The sequence below is a fragment of the Clinocottus analis genome, unplaced genomic scaffold (assembly GCF_023055335.1).
Source record: "Clinocottus analis isolate CAN_PGR_092001 unplaced genomic scaffold, fCliAna1.0.p SCAF_4, whole genome shotgun sequence".
Lineage (NCBI taxonomy): Eukaryota > Metazoa > Chordata > Actinopteri > Perciformes > Cottidae > Clinocottus > Clinocottus analis.
In genome coordinates, this window is record NW_027176153.1 from 15,974,673 (window position 1) to 15,993,079 (window position 18,407).

Below are 18,407 nucleotides of genomic sequence, written 5' to 3' on the forward strand. Positions count from 1 at the left end.
CGAGATGTGCACGAGTAAAATCAGGGACATAAATGCTTTCCTCCACCAAACCTGTGTACTTGTATTGGAGGATAAGCAATATGTGCTCAGCTGTTCACCTTTTTTGTTGTTTAAAGATAAATAATTAGGCTCATTTTCTCTCAAAAGTCAAAGGTGACTGTAAAGGACCAAGGTATAGTAATGAGAAAGTATGTTTAATTTTAAAAAAAACAACAAAAATATGTAGATCAGTGTAGGTAATAGATCAGCATGTGTCCAGATCTTTGCACATACATATGTAGAAAGTCTCATTTTCACCCACGAAGATACCAGGCTTTTTGAATGTAAAATGGCAGTGACATGGAAAACATGAGCAGGTTAGCGCCTAGCATGGCAGCTGAGCCCTATACCAGCTGTATTCATGTGTGTGTGCGTGTGTGTGTGTGTGTGTGTGTGTGTGTGTGTGTGTGTGTGTGTGTGTGTGTGTGTGTGTGTGTGTGTGTGTGTGTGTGAATGTGAGTCTCTCGGGCCATAAAATGCAGTCCATTTACCACACGGGTTGAAAGAAGGGGGCCCACTGAATGGCTGCTGCGGCCCCCTTGCAGCCATGCCTGGTGGCTGGAGCGTCTGTGCTGAAGCCGCTGGAGCTCCCGCTTTCTGTCTCCCGCCCATCCCCCCACCCGCCCATCCACCGTCTTCTCTGTCTTCTGCCCGGCTCCCTCGCTCTGGCTGCCTCCGCCCTGCTTCTCCTCCGCCTGCTGCTGCCACAGTTGTTGCTTGCCTGCCTGCTTCATTCGCTCCTCGTCTCCCCCGTTTTCTGCCGTTCCTCCCCTGTACTCAGCTCTGGATTATGACATTTTCAGTAGCTTTGCCGCAGTTTAGTCATGCGTTACAAAAAAAGGACTCCCGGCACATATATCAGTCATGTGCATGTGTGTGGATGTCAACTCCGCCTGTTCATTTTTTTTAGCTTTGTTCATGGTTTGTGGGCAGACATCAGATCATGTGTGTGCTTGTGCACAAGTTTGTGTACAGCATATATTTGTCATGCATATGTACACAACATATGTGTGAAATGGTTGTATTTAACAAACATGTCATGCCACCAGCAACTGGGACACATCCATGTGTGTCATTATTGTTGCCCATGGTGTAGACTAGGAATGTTTCCAGTATATATGAGAGTGTTAGCACTTGGAACAGCCTGCTGATCTGACCTATAATAGTAACTAGAGAGTAATATCTAGCTTGTACTGGCTTGTTCTGAGTTGTCAAATTAATATCTGGGAGGTCATGTGACAGAACTGTGTCTCGTCCTCCGGGAAGAAATCCTCCTCGTTTCAGTTTCATGCTCCTCTCTTAAGATGTTTACGTTTCTTGTTAACAACATTTAACACATGCACCTAATTCATGTTAGAAGTTCACAAATTACACAGTCATGTGACTACAACAAGGCATCTCACTGTACATCTCCCTTCTTCCTCCTCCTCCTCCTCTTCCTCCTCTTCTTCCTCCTCCTCCTCGTCTTCCTCCTCGTCTTCCTCCTCCTCATCCTCCTCCTCCTCCACTCCACTGTCTCCAGCCTTCAGCAGTGAGTTGGTAGCTCTGCAGGGCTTAATGTAGTGAGGGTTGCCTTGTTAAAAGCACGAGGGCCCATATCACACGGTCTCATTAAAGTTTCATGCAAATTGCGATGTTTTATTTAAACAATTACGAGGTTATCCTCTGAAAGAGGCTTGTCCGCCCTTCTTGGTTTTGCTTGTTTTCTTCGCTTGAAACTACCAAAGCTGTAATGTGCAGGATGGCACTGAGTGACTGGGACAACATACCTACATCAGAAACATCCTGGCAGCCATTTTCACTCTGTCTAAACGTGTTCAGATCATTTTGATGCGACAGAATATGCACAACTTACAGTATGAACAAATGCTCATATTATGTTTTACATATTATCTACACATGTGTATGAGTTATGTATACTGACATATATATATATATATATATATATATATATATATATATATATATATATATATACATATATATATATGTATGTATATATGTATATATATATATATATATATATATATATATATATATATATATATATATATATATATATATATGCAGAGAAGAAGCTTGCTATACATGAAAAGGATGACAAATAAAGTTGCTTTGGAGATCTATAATATTAAGTATTTGCTGAAATGTGTATTTTTATCTGACTGTTAAGTGATTAATACTCTCTCTCTCTCTCTCTCTCTCTCTCTCTCTCTCTCTCTCTCTCTCTCTCTCTCTCTCTCTCTCTCTCTCCACAGACATTTATAGTGCTAAATAGAGGGAAGACAATCTTCCGTTTTAGTGCCACATCTGCCTTGTACTTCATAAGTCCTTTAAATCCGGTTAGGCGAGTAGCTATTAAAATTTTGATACATGCATATCCTTTGAATTGATGTCTGAACGGCAAAGACAAAAGAGTTTCCTGTTCATGTGTGATATGTTGTTGTTCTGCTCATACTGCAATTGATGTTTCCTGTGACTGTAACCACAGGAGAGGATGCAGACAATTGGTAGGAGGTTAGGTAGGAACTAATAGCATGTCAGATTACAGAAAATGATGGTTTATGAAATGTCAAGAATGCTATTGTCAGGCTCTACAGCTACCATGTCTAACATTAAATGAATGCCAGCATAGCTACTTTTACCACAGTCACAACATGAGTCATGGCAGTTAGCGTCCGTTATGTGATACATATCCTGGAAGAGGACGAAGCGGATGAATTAACGCTCGACCTCAGCCACATTCTTGGAAAGGGACGTTTTTTTAAAGTGAGATTCAAACATACTCTTACTCCTATGATAGATCTGTGCTAGAAACTAACGTCACCATTCCCATCATCATCAAAAATATCCTGATAAGATCATATTTATATTTATCTTTATTTTAAAATATTACTTTATTTTTGCTGAATATGTCTTGTTAATTATGGAAATTACACTACAATATTAGAAAATATCAAAACGTACATTTTAGGAAGCAAAATATATTCAAGAACATTTTTTCAAACATCCTCAGAACAATAACTTTCCAAATGTGGAAGTATAACATAAAATAGATGTATGATGTAGTGACATGTGTCTTACATTTCAACAGCATATTTGCTTCCTCCCCCTCCCAACATGATACATGTACATTTGGTTGCATCGTAGATACTGTATTTTCTCTTTGTGGCTTTTTGGAGAAACGGCAATACTGATAACAGAAACTAAACCCTTTTATACTCAACACTCCCTATTTACCGAATTTCCTGCTATTCTTAGCCACAGAGATTACGAACCTCTGGCTTCATGTAGGCTTAAAGCCAACTGAGGTTTTCCTTGTTTCTCTGCACTGAAATCGTTGCAGATTTAAAACATATTATTGCTCTGTTCATGCAATTGTATTTTCACTAAATATACACCATTTACATTAAAAAAAATAATGGCCCATGTGGTAGCGAGCAAACAAAACCAGCTGCTGTTAAGTGCTATGTGAAGGTTTCATGACATAAACACTTTGCGTTGAGGGATGTTGAAGTTCACTGGACCACATGCATCTCATTAGATGTAGAATGTAGGTACTGTAGATATCTTTGATTGCTGTTTTACATTTTCACTGGGGGTTTGATGAGATCTATGACGTTTGTGATGCCTTCTATCGTCCACATTTTCCTTAACATACTCCTCACTCTTTTCAGCATGATCATTATGTGTACTATTTTGACCAACTGTATATTCATGACCTTTAGTGATCCTCCCGAGTGGTCAAAACAAGTAGAGTAAGTACACATTTAACATAATCAGCCAACACATTAAATGCATGCTAACTGCTAGCCTACATTTTGTGCCTCATTTTATTATTACCTTGAAGCTGAGAATCTGATTTTACAAAAAAAAAAACAGCTATCTTTGAAAAGGCCAGAAAGTAATGGTAATATAAGAGAGGCACAAGCTGTATCTAGCCAAGTATTCGCATAATAAATGTAACAATCTACCTGACTTTATTATCCTAAATATATCCTGTAATTATCCCTATTCTGTTTAACAGCTAACAATGGTGCAGCCTTATAGATGTGAGCGAGCTTTGATTCAGCCTGGTGAACTGATTCTGTCAACACCTTTTTCTTTGCAGGTACACATTCACAGGAATTTATACATTTGAGTCTCTTGTAAAAATCACCGCACGAGGATTCTGTATAGACGGGTTTACATTCCTTAGAGATCCATGGAACTGGCTGGATTTCATGGTCATTTCGATGGCGTAAGTATTTTTCTTGTAATTCAGACTGTCCCAGGATTATTAAACTAAAATAATGTCCATGTATATTGCCATTTATTTTGGTAAAAAGGATGGGTTAAGAAATGAAGCTTTCAGCGCTATAGATGATCGTTCATCCTTCTGTCTTTCTGACGTTTTCCTTTCTTTCTGTCTGATAACCCATCTTCTGTGTTTCCTCCATTGATCGGAGATTTTCTCTTTGGGAATTGAAGGTTTCCATTCGACACTCTGCAGCCTCCCTGACAACACCCACACCTCAGTCCCATTCATCCGATTTATCTTCCTCTCGTCATCAGACTCTCCCTCTCATTCACCTTTTCTCTTTCAGTCTGCAACATTCAATTCATGGCCCAGAGTTCCCCGTCGACTATAAAGCACCCAGTACTTACAATACAGATTTACCTTCTTCTACATGATGAAACACATTCCCATTAATGATCACCAGCATCGAGAATACGGCACATTGCCCATCCGTGTGTGAATTCCTTTCCACCTCATATCTTCATGTAAATAACAAGCTGTTGTAACTGTGGTTTGATCCTGCAGGTATATAACAGAGTTTGTAAACCTAGGCAATGTCTCAGCTCTGCGCACGTTCAGGGTGTTGAGGGCATTGAAAACTATTTCGGTAATTCCAGGTAAGACAGGATGGGGCAGGGGACGGTTGGGTTGGGGTCGGTGTTAGGTGTATGTGTCTTCTTTCCTTTTACCTTCCACCCTTCTCCTCAGTGGACAGGCTCTGTGAGTGGCGTCGTTTCCTCCTGGTTCGGTGGTGTTGTACTCTTGGCGTGTGTGGTTATTGTCATCGTGTTTGTTCTGTGTGTGATCCTTCCCCAATTTCAGATATTTAACAGAGTTTGTGGACCTGGGCAATGTATCTGCGCTGAGAACATTCAGAGTTCTCCGAGCATTGAAAACTATCTCTGTCATTCCAGGTGAGACTCAGTTTAAACACTAAGGCTGATCCTCTCACCTTTTCTTTTCTACTCACTATTATTATGATTACAATTATGATTTAAGCAACAACAAAAGAATTGGAGATAACCATTTTTTGATTTTTTTTCTCTTCCAAAATGATCAAAAATGGTACTAATACATTTTTGATAGGCTTTGCAGTCTCCTCTAGGAACCTCCAAAGTGTCTGAACTCTCTTCTGCCCCAGTAGCGCTCTCATTATGAGGCCCGTTTCCAAGGTCGTTGTGTGTCTTCAGAAATAGCTTTAACTCACTTCTTCATCACCAGCCTACATGATAAGCAAATGCCCTGTTCTGTAGCAAAGACAATTGTTGATAGAGTCTTCTCATTTTAGGGAAAACTAAAATTAAGTGAATATACATGGTATATCTTTCAGCTAAGAATGAATCATAGCTTCTCAAATTTGCCATCAGGTTCTACTATTACAAAAATGAAAGTGCAAGTAAAATGAAAACATCAATCATTTTGTTGCACATTTAGAACTAGTGATTTAATTGGAAATAAAGGATTCCATGTTTTTTGGAAAACAAAACAAACCGTTGATGTTCATATGAGAAATGGCATAGCTCTTAGAGAGATCCCCCAGCATACACAAATTATTTATGCATGAAGACTGCCAAGCCTAGCTTGTGAACATATCTCTTATGCTGCATGATGCTTTTCAGTCACTTGCTTTACAATATTAGCCTATAAGAGCTTGGCTGACAAATGGCATTGAACGTTTGAGTTGCCTTCTCTTTGTTTTTTAGTTTGATTTTATTTTACTTGAATGATATACTACACAGAAAAATAAACTGTGTGCTGACATCGCAGAGGTTGGGCTCGCAGATGGAACGGTTGAATGACCTCTTGACCTTTTTGAGTGACACTGACCACACATCTACCTATCTATGGATAGAGGATGTGGAACAGATGTTTGCTTACTCAAAAGAACCATTGTGGATGGCTTTTTTTTAAACAACATATTCATTTGGAAATATGAGAAAAGGAAAACCTTTAACTGCAAACAAAAAGGGGATGACATTTGGATTTCAAATGTATTTAAAGGAATAGTTAGATTTTTTTAATATGTTTATTTGTTTTCTAGCAGAGTGTTTGATAATCTGGGATTGATACCACTCATTTATGAAACAGGTAGCCAGACTCTGTCCAAAAATCCATCTCCCAGCTCTTCTAAGATTCAAAAATGAACATCTGGTTTGTTGAATTTGTACAAATACTTAAGCCTCAAAATGTCAGTTACCCTTTTAAAATGGGTTACTATTGCCAGATTATATCATGACTCCAGAAACACATAGCGTCCTGTAAAACTTTGAACTGCTGATTTTACACTTCTGTTTTTGTACAAATTACAAACAAACAACTTATAGAGTATTAATTAGTGAGCTTTGGAGGTGCTGTGAGGCTAATGTTGTTGCCTTTGGGCAGAGCCAGGCTAACTGTTTCCAGTCTTAATGCTAAGCTAAGCTAACCAACTGCTGCTGTAGAGAAATATTTAAGACAGAGGGGTAACAATCTTCTCATCTAATTCTCTGCCAGAGGGTGAACATGCACATTTCTCAAAATGCTGAACTATTCCTTTAACTATTCTAATAATTCATGATGGACTACAGCACTGGAGTGGAGAAAATGTAGCTTTTATTGGGTGGATTTAGTTTATCTGAGAATAGTCCATGTGCAGTGGAGGGCATGATTCAGATGGTATGTGGGCATTAATATTATACCACAATTACTATTATAACATACTTTATCATTTATTTGCTCTATGAAATATTTTCATCTTCTAGATAAGAAAACTTGTTTTGATATAAATGCTTTTCTTAATTGACTCTGCCGAGCAAATTGAGGTGTAATAAAAGTTACAGTATGTACACCTGGTAAAGCCCACCGTACCGTTAGAGACCACGTTTGAGTTCCTTGTGGACGCGCGTAAACGCTGCCAGAGCGAGGATGCCCGTTCCAGAAGGTAAAACTGTTTTGTCTTAGTGAAGGTGTGAATGAGACAGACTGCAGGGTCATGACATGGGGAGTCAGTGCTTTCCTGATGACACCTTGTACGAGACAGTTCAAGAAAGTGCACACACTGGTATTGAACTGTTTCTGTTCAGCCTTGGAGTTTAAATGCCCTGCATGTGGTTTCCAGCCAACCTGCCTGTGCCTCTGTCCTCCTCATGGCCCCTCTTTGTGCTGCTGTGCTCTCTTCCTTTTGAATTTCCTCTCACTTTTCTACAGTCTTCCCCCTCTTGGTCACTTTGTCCATCATTGGCAATAAAATGCAAATGCATTCCATTAAAAAAGTATTTTTGATTCGATATCTGTCTATCTTTCTGGATGAATCTGAAAAGAGTGGGAAGGCTCCTCAATATTTCCTGTTTGTTTTGTTTCTACAGATGTTTGTAATCTGTCAATTTGTCCAACATTTATTAATACTAGTGTACATTTTTTTAAATTTTAAGTTTAATAGATGGTCAGCACATGAAGTCATTCGAATAACAAAATAATATTAAGATGTAAAATCAATAACACATCAAACACATATAATTGAATTTGAAAGCAGTAGAGTTTTGCCACTGCCAGCTTTCAACCGCAATCCAGTCAAAACTGAATATTTCTCAGTCATAGATCCCAAAAAGGGATTAACCTATGAGCTTATTAGTTCCTAAAGCAGATTTGTCGTAGAAGTAGATTCTCCACATATTCATACTCGTGGCATCAGCATCTCCTGCATCATCGTGTGGTTTGTGTGCGTGACCTACAGGCCTGAAGACCATTGTGGGCGCTTTGATCCAGTCTGTGAAGAAGCTGTCGGACGTGATGATCCTGACCGTATTTTGCCTGAGCGTCTTTGCCCTCATCGGTCTCCAGCTCTTCATGGGCAACCTGCGCCACAAGTGTGTAATCTGGCCAATCAACACCACCAAGAGCTTCGACTGGAAAGAGTACATCATGAACGACAGTAAGTCCAGACCAGGCTTCACCGATGGTGAGCTGGCAGCAATCTAAGAGCATGAGTTTGCCCATATGCTGGAAGGCCAAAACAATATGGCATTTTGGCACCGAGTGGAAAAAAATAATTGGTTTTAAATGAACTGAATTGAAAATGTATGCGCAAACTGAAGTCGGAAATTGGTCTGAATGAATATACAGACCGTTGCAGAGTAAACAACTGTGGCTGCGTCAGAATGTGAGGGAAATTACTCACTATGTTCTCTTTGTTTATTCTGCAGCCAATTTCTACTTCCTGCCTGGCCAGTTGGATGCTCTTCTCTGTGGGAACAGCTCTGACTCTGGGTGAGTTGCCTTCTCTCCCCTCTTTCGAATGCTGCTGATCCTCACAAAGAGCTGCTGTAGCTCCTCTATCTGCCTGAAGTCAGATTACATTATAAGTAAATAGTGCTGAGTCATATTCGGGCCGGGTGCCCCGTTCTCTCTCTCTTTCTTTTCCCTCTTTCGCTACCCCTCAGCCGCTGCCCGGAGGGCTACACTTGCATGAAAGCAGGGAGGAATCCAAACTACGGCTACACCAGCTTTGACAGCTTCGGCTGGGCCTTCCTGGCTCTCTTCCGACTCATGACACAGGACTTCTGGGAAAACCTTTACATGCTGGTAAAGCTGATGTGTCAACAAGTTTAGCTTTTTCATGTGAGGCATATGCACTTAATACATGGTCTTAAATACCACTGCCTTTAAGCAGTCATTTTGCATCGTGATGCTGAAATGATTAGTCGATTAATTAATCCGATGATCCGTTGAAAAGCAATTCATGTTATTTCCTTTTTTTTTTGGTGCAAAAATGCCTAAATATTTCCAGCTCCTCAAATGTGGAATTAGCTGCTTTTACTTCACCTTCACTTCATATCACTGCAAATTGAGTATCTTTTAGCTTTAGACTGTTGGTTAAACAAAACAATTACATGTAATTTAATTTACAATGCCCACAATCTGTACAATATATATTGTTAAACCCTCCATTTAAGCTATTTAAGTATGTCACATTGGGGTCTCAGAGAGTGTGATGCCTTTTTTCATTATTCTTTGACATTTTGATTAATTTTAAACACACTAGATTTATCATCAGTGAAAATTGTAATGATTGCTCAGTCATCAATGCAGCCATGTTGTATAGAGCAAGGTAGTAGATATCCTGCAGGTCTTGTGTTACTTTGGATAAAAGACTGAATTCTTCATTCCAATGGGTGTTGTTCACAAGACGTAACTCCACCTTTCAGAGATAAAACGCTAGATCATTCTGCCTCTAGTTTTTTCCTTGTTCCCACTTTGGTTCACCTCATCTGCATACAGTAGCCAGGCCACTTCTATCCTGTATGTCAGCCTGTTCCACAAAAAGTCTGTGCACACAGTGAAAGAAAGAAAGTATGAAATATTAACAGCTCAGGATTACAGGACGACCAATAGGGGAGATGAGACCTGATGGTAGCGTTGCAGCTCATACTTCTATTTTTGCTCCTGTCGTTGACATTCAGCTCCCAACTACAGGCTCTCGCTGCAGTTGTTTAGTGTATCTTCAGGATACAAATTTGTTGTTTTTATGTCCGAAATTTAGCTGGGATCTTATTAAGTGAGGATTTTTTTACCTGCCCACATGGGATGTGATGTTGGACTAAAAGACAATCAATTTGACTTCTCTTGGAAATGTTGTGTTGTATACACTTCCCAGCATTACATGTCAAACATAATTTCACTTTTCTATCCCAGGAGGCCCTCTCTTTTTTTGCGCTGCTCTCTGATAACAATAGTTTCCCTTAAGGAAGGGGAACCAAAGGAGGCTGATGAATGATACAATTCAAATTTCGGGTCCTTTTGAATAAAACTAAATGAGTAACATTTTTGTTTAAATGCAAACCTGCATTGAAATGAAAGCAGGTAATACATGTGACAAAGATTTTGAATTTGATCGCATGAATTTTAGATATATAAGATATATAAGAAACTGTTTTCCCATGCGGTCAAGCTTTTAACAAATCTGGCTTTTCGGTAAATTCAGCAAACTCATGGAATGCTCTTCCATCACACATACGCACACAAAAAAGTACAAAACATTCAAACATAGTCTTAAGGAATGGCTTGTTGCAAATCAGGTGTGCATGCATTAATGTACTGTCTGTCCTGCTTATTCGGTGTATATGTGCATTTGTCTTGTTTAGTGATGATGTATTGTATGTGCCTCCAGTGTTTTACCTACTGTAGAGCAGTGGTGGGCCGTCAGGGCCTGCTAAGCCTTCTCTGCTGACTTAAACATAATCACAAAGTTATAGCTATTTTATAATTTCATTGTTTTTCACAAATACACTATATGTATTGTAATTATTTTTCCCTATTAGCTTATTTTCTCATTGCACAGCTCCTGTGTTGCTCTGCTTCCAGCCTGCTGGGCGGCGCGGCATGGCTGCTGGTTAAGACCGCTCATCCAATCACATTTCACCTTTGTTTCTCTATGGAATCGAGAGCGGGTCAAACTATATGGCAAGGCCTTCTAGCATTACAATCAGAATCAGCTTTATTGGACGTGTGTTTCACCATAGCGGCAGTTGGTGGCGGTAATGAACCTTTTGTTGTATGCAATCCGCCTTAAAACCACACCCAACTAAAAGCACAGGTAGGAAATCCACGGCCTGCCACTGCTCTAGGCACTGCTGTGGGATGGTGTTCATGTACTTTTTTTCTTTGATGTGAATTTCTTTTGTTTATAAGTTACTGTCTGTCTATCTTAGTTGCGTTGTGTTATTGAAAATGTATTTTCAGGCTGCCACAAAACAAATCTGGCCAGAGACAGCAGAAGAAAATCAGCCTCTCTGGCTAACTCTGGCTCACTTACAGTTTTACTTTTGATTAATGTGCATTTGTCCCTGCAAAATAAACAAATAAACAACAAAAATAACAAAATAGTTCACGATTTTTCCAGAATGTTCTCATTAGTTCTGCTGTGCCTCTGCAGCTCATGCTCCTCACTTACCGTCTCCCCTGGAAATAGCACCTCAGTCCATAGACAATGTTTGGGTGTGCACTGGCTGGCAGAGAGTGCATGGAAAAGTAGGTCAAAATGCATATCTCATGGCTCTCCCTGATGAACAGCACAACCTAGGGGTGCTGAGAACCTTAACGGGGTATACAGGGTATACAATTACTCCTGTGTGGACCAAGAAAACATTGTTTTGTATCGATTTATCTTTGTATGAGATGATAGTATAACTAATTTCAGCATATTAGCTCTCATAGACCAGTAACAGGAATTTATTTGGAGAAAGTCACAAAGTCACAGAGTTTCTTTTTTTGCACCCAGAAAAGCCCAATTAGGCCTTTGTGCCCTTTGCTTTTCCCCACCAACAGCTGACTGTTTATTTCTGATGCGTCACTGTGAAAGATGTGCTTGACTCAGATGTCATGACTGTCTCTGCTGTTTTATCCCCTCTACCCTCACACCTGCTCCACTGCCTCCCAACAGACCCTGAGGGCGGCAGGGAAGACCTACATGATCTTCTTTGTGTTGGTGATCTTTGTGGGCTCCTTCTACTTGGTGAATCTGATCTTGGCCGTGGTGGCCATGGCCTACGAGGAGCAGAACCAGGCCACCATGGAAGAAAGCCTGCGGAAAGAGGAAGAATTCAAGGCCATGCTGGATCAGCTCAAGAGACAGCAGGAAGACGCCCAGGTCAGCCCTCTGCAGGACTGAGCACAGGACGATTCCTTCCTCGTGTTATATCACTGCTCTGACTTCCTTCATGTGTTTGTTTCTTTGCAGACGGCTGCCATGGCAACTTCCGCGGGTACAGTGTCGGAGGACGCGGTGGAGGATGATGGAGGAGGGCGTCTGTCGTGCAGTTCCTCTGAGATGTCAAAGCTCAGCTCCAAGAGTGCAAAAGAGCGTCGCAACCGTAAGAAGAAGTGGCGGCAGAAAGAGCAGGAGAAGGAGAAAGGCGACAGCGAGAAGTTTGTCAAGTCAGAGTCGGATGATGGCAGCAAGAGGAGCCGTTTCCGTTTCCCTGATAATCGTCTGGGTCGAAAATCTTCCATCATGAACCAGGTGAGGAAAACAAGCATAATGTGTCTGGGTGTGAGAAGCCATCAGCATCAATTCAGCATCAACTGAAGGGTTAGTTGAAAAAAACTTCACTGAGATGTTTTCTCTTGAAATACATCCTAATGAGTTTTTCAGTGTTTTTTGAATGTTCCACACATGAAACTCTGCTTACTTCCATAGCAATGAGTTGGTGGCATAACTTTTACAGCAAACATTCGTGAAACTATCTCGCTAACTGTCTCGATACCACTTATAGCTTAGATAAACTGAACCTTTTTACTGATTGAGGCTCAGTGATAATTACTAGTGCCAAACACAAAAAGAAACAAGCTGCCATACCACTAGAGCCACAGCATTGGAAGAGAGATGCTTTTTATATCTATGAATAAAAAATAAATGTCAGTGAAAGAAATGCAGCTTTAAGTGTGGCTCTGTACTTTTTTTTTGTCAGGTGAGGAATATTTTAGATTGAGAGTGCTGCTATTGTACAGTGTAGAGGAGCATATAGTGGCCAGAGATATAGAAACACATGTCCAGGTCCTGAATTATTCACAGTGATTACATGAATGTTTCAAAGCAAGCAATCCTGCAGCTTTGCTGAGGCCCCCACTAGGCCTCCACTGGCTCTTATAATGTGTTTTACAGTGAATGATTTACAAAATAAGATAAGCTGCATCTGCCCTATTAACAGAGGATCGTTGTAAAAAGCGTAATTAGCTGGCATACACCATATAATGATATTTGGATCAATTCTAGCAGCAGCCCAGATTGATGTTGGCATGATTCATGTTCCTCTCCATGTTGTTTCAGCTGCCTGTATATCTGTCCTGTGTGTGACCTTGACAGTGCACAATATCACTGACCTAATTCTGTATTTCCCTCTTGTTTATTAAGTCACATGATTGCTCCAGCAGAATATGCCTCTTGAGGGAAAAGTGTACTGGTTGCATGACATTTCCCACAACTCATAGATGTTGCCTTTCATCAGCACCTCCAGAGCTGATGACAAACAGCATGAAAATGATGCTGCAATCAATTGTATTTCTGAAACACCTAAACGTCTCCTGTCCACATCCTTCTTACCCCCAGTCCCTCCTCAGCATACCCGGCTCACCTTTCCTGTCCCGCCACAACAGCAAGAGCAGCATCTTCAGTTTCAAAGGCCGCGGTAAGGACGTGGGCTCAGAGAACGAGTTCGCCGATGATGAGCACAGCACGGTGGAGGAGTGCGAGGAGCGCCGGGGCTCCCTGTTCAGCCCTTATCGGCGGAACAGCTACAGTGGCTTTCACGGGAAGAGGAACAGCACGGTGGATTGCAACGGCGTGGTGTCGCTCATCGGCCCTGGGCCCGGTGGACGCCTTCTGCCTGAGGTGAAAATAGATAAGGCAGCTACTGACGACAGTGTAAGGAAGTCTATGAGTAGACCTGACTAGGCATGGCCCCCTCTCGTCCGTTTCTTTTCTTTCTTGCTCTCTATCTTCTACTATGTCATCTTTGCAAGTCCGTATGTATCTCTTGGCTAAGCGCTCGTGCCTCCCCTCCCCAGCAATGTATGCTGCCCTCCGACAGTAGACAAAGGATTGAGAAATAGCTATGTTTTATAGTGAATATACTATAGCCAATGAAACTCCGTCTATCAGTGACTTCCAGGCAATTTTGTTGTTTGATTTGAACAATGAATGTGAATGTTTTGAATGTTCATATCAAATTACTTATTCATACATGCACCCTACTCACACTTACTACTCACAGGCACTAATTAAACAGACATGATACTATTATCCTTCATGCATTGGCACATTAGTTTTTGGCACAAACATCAGAGCCTGATTAATATAATACAGCACTTCCTGTGTCATCAAGTTCCTGTTTAACACACTCTTATAATAACCCACCATTGTTGTGAACAAACAGCATATAATGATGAGTTAACATGCTCTAGTGTGTTGATGTGTTCCTCCTCCAGGCATCCAGGTCCTATGCTAGCCTGTGTCGGTAGATCTTCAGTAGGAGGCCGAGGAAACAGAGGGGACCACAGACATTTTATCTGCTTCACTTATACACTGTTAATATCCCAAAGCATATACACACGTAACACTTACATCCTATTAGACCGTAATCATATAGAATTCAAGAAAAAAGGAGGGCTGCTGTCCTTGTCTGTCTTTACCTCTCTCTGTTTTTCAAAATCTCCCTGGTCAACATTAGTGAATAAGTTTTGCCTCATTATACTTAGCATGGTAGATTTAAATCCAAAATTAGAAACAAGCATGACGTAGGCAGTAGAACAATGGCTATGGTGTCTGTAATTTCCTCTCCTCTTTGACTTGGAGCATGCCCATGCATGACAACTGAATGGATCTGAACTATCTGCCTCCATATGATCTCTTTACAGTGCTCTTGACTTGATGGTTGCAATATAAGTTGTATGGTTTCAAAGTAGGACAATACAGTAGCATCAATTTGCAAGTATCATTATAATGGCCAGATTTGGGAGACCTTTTTAAAAAAAAAAAATAACCTAATGATTATATTGCAATGGCAGCAAAGCCTCCATTATTGCATGTCAGGACTGCAAATGCATTCATGCAAAGGCAGTTCTCTCCTGCACAATATCGCACAATCCATTTATTATTTAATCGGGATGAGCTAATTACATTCAAACACAATTAGGTCAAGTAGCCCGAGACCACTGCTCCCACTTTGGCTGAGACCTGCATGCATTTACAGCATACACACATCTTCCTTGAAACCAGCATTGATATAGAAAGGATTGAAACATGCCCCCACCCCAAAAATCTGATCATCAACTACTTTTTCCTGCCAATGCTGTTGTGCACTTCCCTCCGCCGGCCACCGGTGGTGATGTGGGATGGTATTCATGTCCTCTCCATGGGTGCTTGATTCTTCCTCTCCCCCTGACAGCCGACAACTGAGGTTGAGGTGAAGAAGAAGCTGTCGGGCTCCCTGATGGTGTCTGTGGACCAGCTCAATACCTCCTTTGGGCGGAAAGAGCGGGCCAACAGTGTCATGAGCGTCATTACCAACACACTAGTGGAGGGTACTGCCACTTTAACCCAGCTATTTAACCTGCTCTTTCATTATTCTTTAACTAGGCTGCTCTCATTGGTTGACATGAATTTCCTGCTTATCTGCTTTGCATATCCAACAGTACCAGATACATACAATGCATACAATTTTATCTATAATTTGATACCATTGCATGTGGAATGCTCAAGCACGCCAGTATGTTTGGTTTTGATGTGTGATCCGCGCTATGTCTTCAGAACTGGAGGATTCTCAGCGAAACTGTCCGCCATGCTGGTATAAGTTTTCTAACACATTCCTGATCTGGGAGTGCTCCCCCAAGTGGATTAAGATCAAGGACATTGTGAACCAGATTGTCATGGACCCCTTCGTGGACTTAGCCATCACCATCTGTATCGTGCTCAACACGCTCTTCATGGCCATGGAGCACTACCCCATGACCACCGACTTTGAAGACATGCTGTCTGTAGGAAATCTGGTGAGTAGCAAATCTTTCTGTTCTTTTTTTAAATGTATGTCTGATTCATCGGTTAAAAAATCTCCTCTGCTTCTTCTTTGCAGCTCAGAGGGAGCTGTTATTTTTAGGATCGTAATTGGCAGCTCTTTCATTGCAGATTCAGAGTTGAAAGAAAAGAAAAAACATTCTCAAACCCCCTGCTGTTTTCTTGTATCCATGCATTTCTCATTTCTTCACACAGACACGTTCCCTGTCTTCTTCCCGTCTCTCTCTTTCTCTCCTGGTTGAGTTGAGCTGCTGTTTGTTTCAGTGGGACCAGCCTGCCTATTTGCTGGTTTGCTGACTAGTGGGAGGGCTGCATTAATATTTCATGGAGCTTGATCGATGAGCTGCTCTAAAATGGTGCCTGAATCATGGCTTGGATAACGTAACCTGGACATTTTCACTTTAACATTGGGAAACATTTCTCAATTGTTTACTTTTCAGTATCACATGTGTTAATATATTTTGCGCAAGTGTCTTAAAACTAGATGTTTCACAAATGACACAAATCTCAGTTTATGGTAGTGTGTTTGGATACACACTTTGGAAAAGCTTTGATTTACATTGAAATAGTGCATTATTTTCCTTTTGTTCTCCAGAGTAATTTACTAGAAAAGGCCAGTGTGTGGCAATGTGTGCTTATCTCAGTTTATTCAATAGGGTTGTTAAGACACCACTGTGTCCAAAAGTGCCATTGAACTTTAAATAAACACAGCTGATACATTCACATCCACATAATACATACACAACACCAACACCAGATGTGCTGCCTCTTATAATTATTATTTAATAATTAGATTTATCCTACTGGTAATTCATTAGCATGCACATTGGGATAATTTATATTTTTCTTGAATATGTTTGACTGATGCTGAAAACTCAGATAACGGATCACAATATCCATCACAAATTTCACCACCCATCACATTTCACATTTTCACATCTCTTGTGAAATATGGCGTTGAGCCAAATCCATTTGTTCAAATCTGTTCCCTTTCCAACCTGCCAGGTATTCACAGGGATCTTTGCAGGGGAGATGCTTTTCAAGCTTGTGGCTATGGATCCATATTACTACTTCCAGGAGGCCTGGAACTGTTTCGATGGTTTTATTGTGACGCTGAGTTTAGTGGAGCTGGCTCTGGCTGACGTCGAGGGCCTGTCGGTGCTGCGGTCATTCAGATTGGTAAATGTTCATATTAGTTTCTCTCGAAATCAAGAAAACACATGGAGTTAGCATTTTAGCATTTAGAATATGCACATTGTGTTGCTCAGAGTTTGCTTCATTCACTGTGTGTGCTTGCAGGCAACATACCTGTATGCTCACAGTGTTTTTACTTCACTGAAGTGAAGCAGCAAGTTAGCAAAGCTAAAATGTTGTGTGACTAATTCATATCCCTCATACTCTTTCCACCCACACCCTTCAGCTGAGAGTGTTTAAGCTCGCCAAGTCATGGCCTACCCTCAACATGCTGATCAAGATCATTGGTAACTCTGTGGGAGCCTTGGGGAACTTGACTCTGGTGCTGGCCATCATCGTCTTCATCTTTGCCGTGGTGGGCATGCAGCTGTTTGGCAAGAGCTACAAAGACTGTGTGTGTAAAATCTCTCTTGAGTGTGAGTTGCCCCGCTGGCATATGAATGACTTCTTCCACTCCTTCCTGATCGTCTTCCGGGTGCTGTGCGGTGAATGGATTGAGACCATGTGGGACTGCATGGAGGTGGCAGGTCAAGGCATGTGCCTCCTTGTCTTCATGATGGTCATGGTTATTGGTAACCTGGTGGTGAGTGTCCAGACTTTAAGGGTGTGCATTTATTCTTTTAGAGAAACAGTTGACTGTTGGTTTTGTTTTGTGCAAAAATGTGTATTTAACATCCAGTTACTGATTTCTCATTTTGTGTCCAAAGGTGTTGAACCTGTTTCTTGCCTTGCTACTGAGCTCGTTCAGTGCTGACAACTTGGCTGCGACAGATGACGACGGTGAACCCAACAACCTGCAGATATCCGTCAAGCGTTTCAAGATAGGCATTGCATGGATAAAAATGAAGATGCGGATATTGATGGGCAGTCTGCTGAAGAAGCCACAGATGGAGGATGAGCAGAAGCCTTTGGATGACATGTACGACAAAAAGCTGAACTGCATTGCTAACCACACCGGGGTGGACATCAACCGTGACCTGGACTATGTCAAGAATGGTAACGGCACTACCAGTGGTATTGGAAGCAGTGTGGGCAAGTATATGATCGATGAGGACCACATGTCGTTCATCCACAACCCAAACCTGACCGTCTGCGTGCCCATAGCTGTGGGAGAGTCTGATTTTGAAAACCTCAACACAGAGGACTTCAGCAGCGAGTCAGAAAACGAGAACAGCAAAGAGGTTAGTTCAAGGATTACATTATATCATCCACTTCTAATAGTTTATCACACAAGTATTCAGACAGAAAAACAGACAGTATACCTAACAACAAAACTCAAGGACAGTGAAGCCATGGGTGTGGCTGGCTACCCTACACGGTTCAGACACTAATATAACTCCATTACTCAAT

At 41.2% G+C, this 18,407-nt stretch overlaps 1 protein-coding gene across 5 annotated transcripts in view; it reads left to right on the top strand.

The window, feature by feature from the left end:
* Positions 1 to 18,407, top strand: part of scn8aa (sodium channel, voltage gated, type VIII, alpha subunit a) — a 42,767-nt gene that overhangs the window by 6,751 nt on the left and 17,609 nt on the right. For 2 of the 5 annotated variants that reach the window (XM_068596851.1, XM_068596852.1), the window contains exons 3-17: positions 2,298 to 2,415; positions 3,707 to 3,797; positions 4,151 to 4,279; positions 5,141 to 5,232; positions 8,031 to 8,228; positions 8,500 to 8,563; positions 8,737 to 8,878; positions 11,736 to 11,942; positions 12,033 to 12,314; positions 13,401 to 13,715; positions 15,238 to 15,373; positions 15,600 to 15,838; positions 16,869 to 17,042; positions 17,284 to 17,640; positions 17,765 to 18,238. In XM_068596851.1, the coding sequence (XP_068452952.1) occupies positions 2,298 to 2,415; positions 3,707 to 3,797; positions 4,151 to 4,279; positions 5,141 to 5,232; positions 8,031 to 8,228; positions 8,500 to 8,563; positions 8,737 to 8,878; positions 11,736 to 11,942; positions 12,033 to 12,314; positions 13,401 to 13,715; positions 15,238 to 15,373; positions 15,600 to 15,838; positions 16,869 to 17,042; positions 17,284 to 17,640; positions 17,765 to 18,238 (3,018 nt within the window). Of the gene's footprint in view, positions 1 to 2,297; positions 2,416 to 3,706; positions 3,798 to 4,150; positions 4,280 to 4,843; positions 4,936 to 5,140; positions 5,233 to 8,030; positions 8,229 to 8,499; positions 8,564 to 8,736; positions 8,879 to 11,735; positions 11,943 to 12,032; positions 12,315 to 13,400; positions 13,716 to 15,237; positions 15,374 to 15,599; positions 15,839 to 16,868; positions 17,043 to 17,283; positions 17,641 to 17,764; positions 18,239 to 18,407 lie in introns of all 5 variants that reach the window. The other 3 variants (XM_068596853.1, XM_068596855.1, XM_068596854.1) reach the window with 3 other exon arrangements.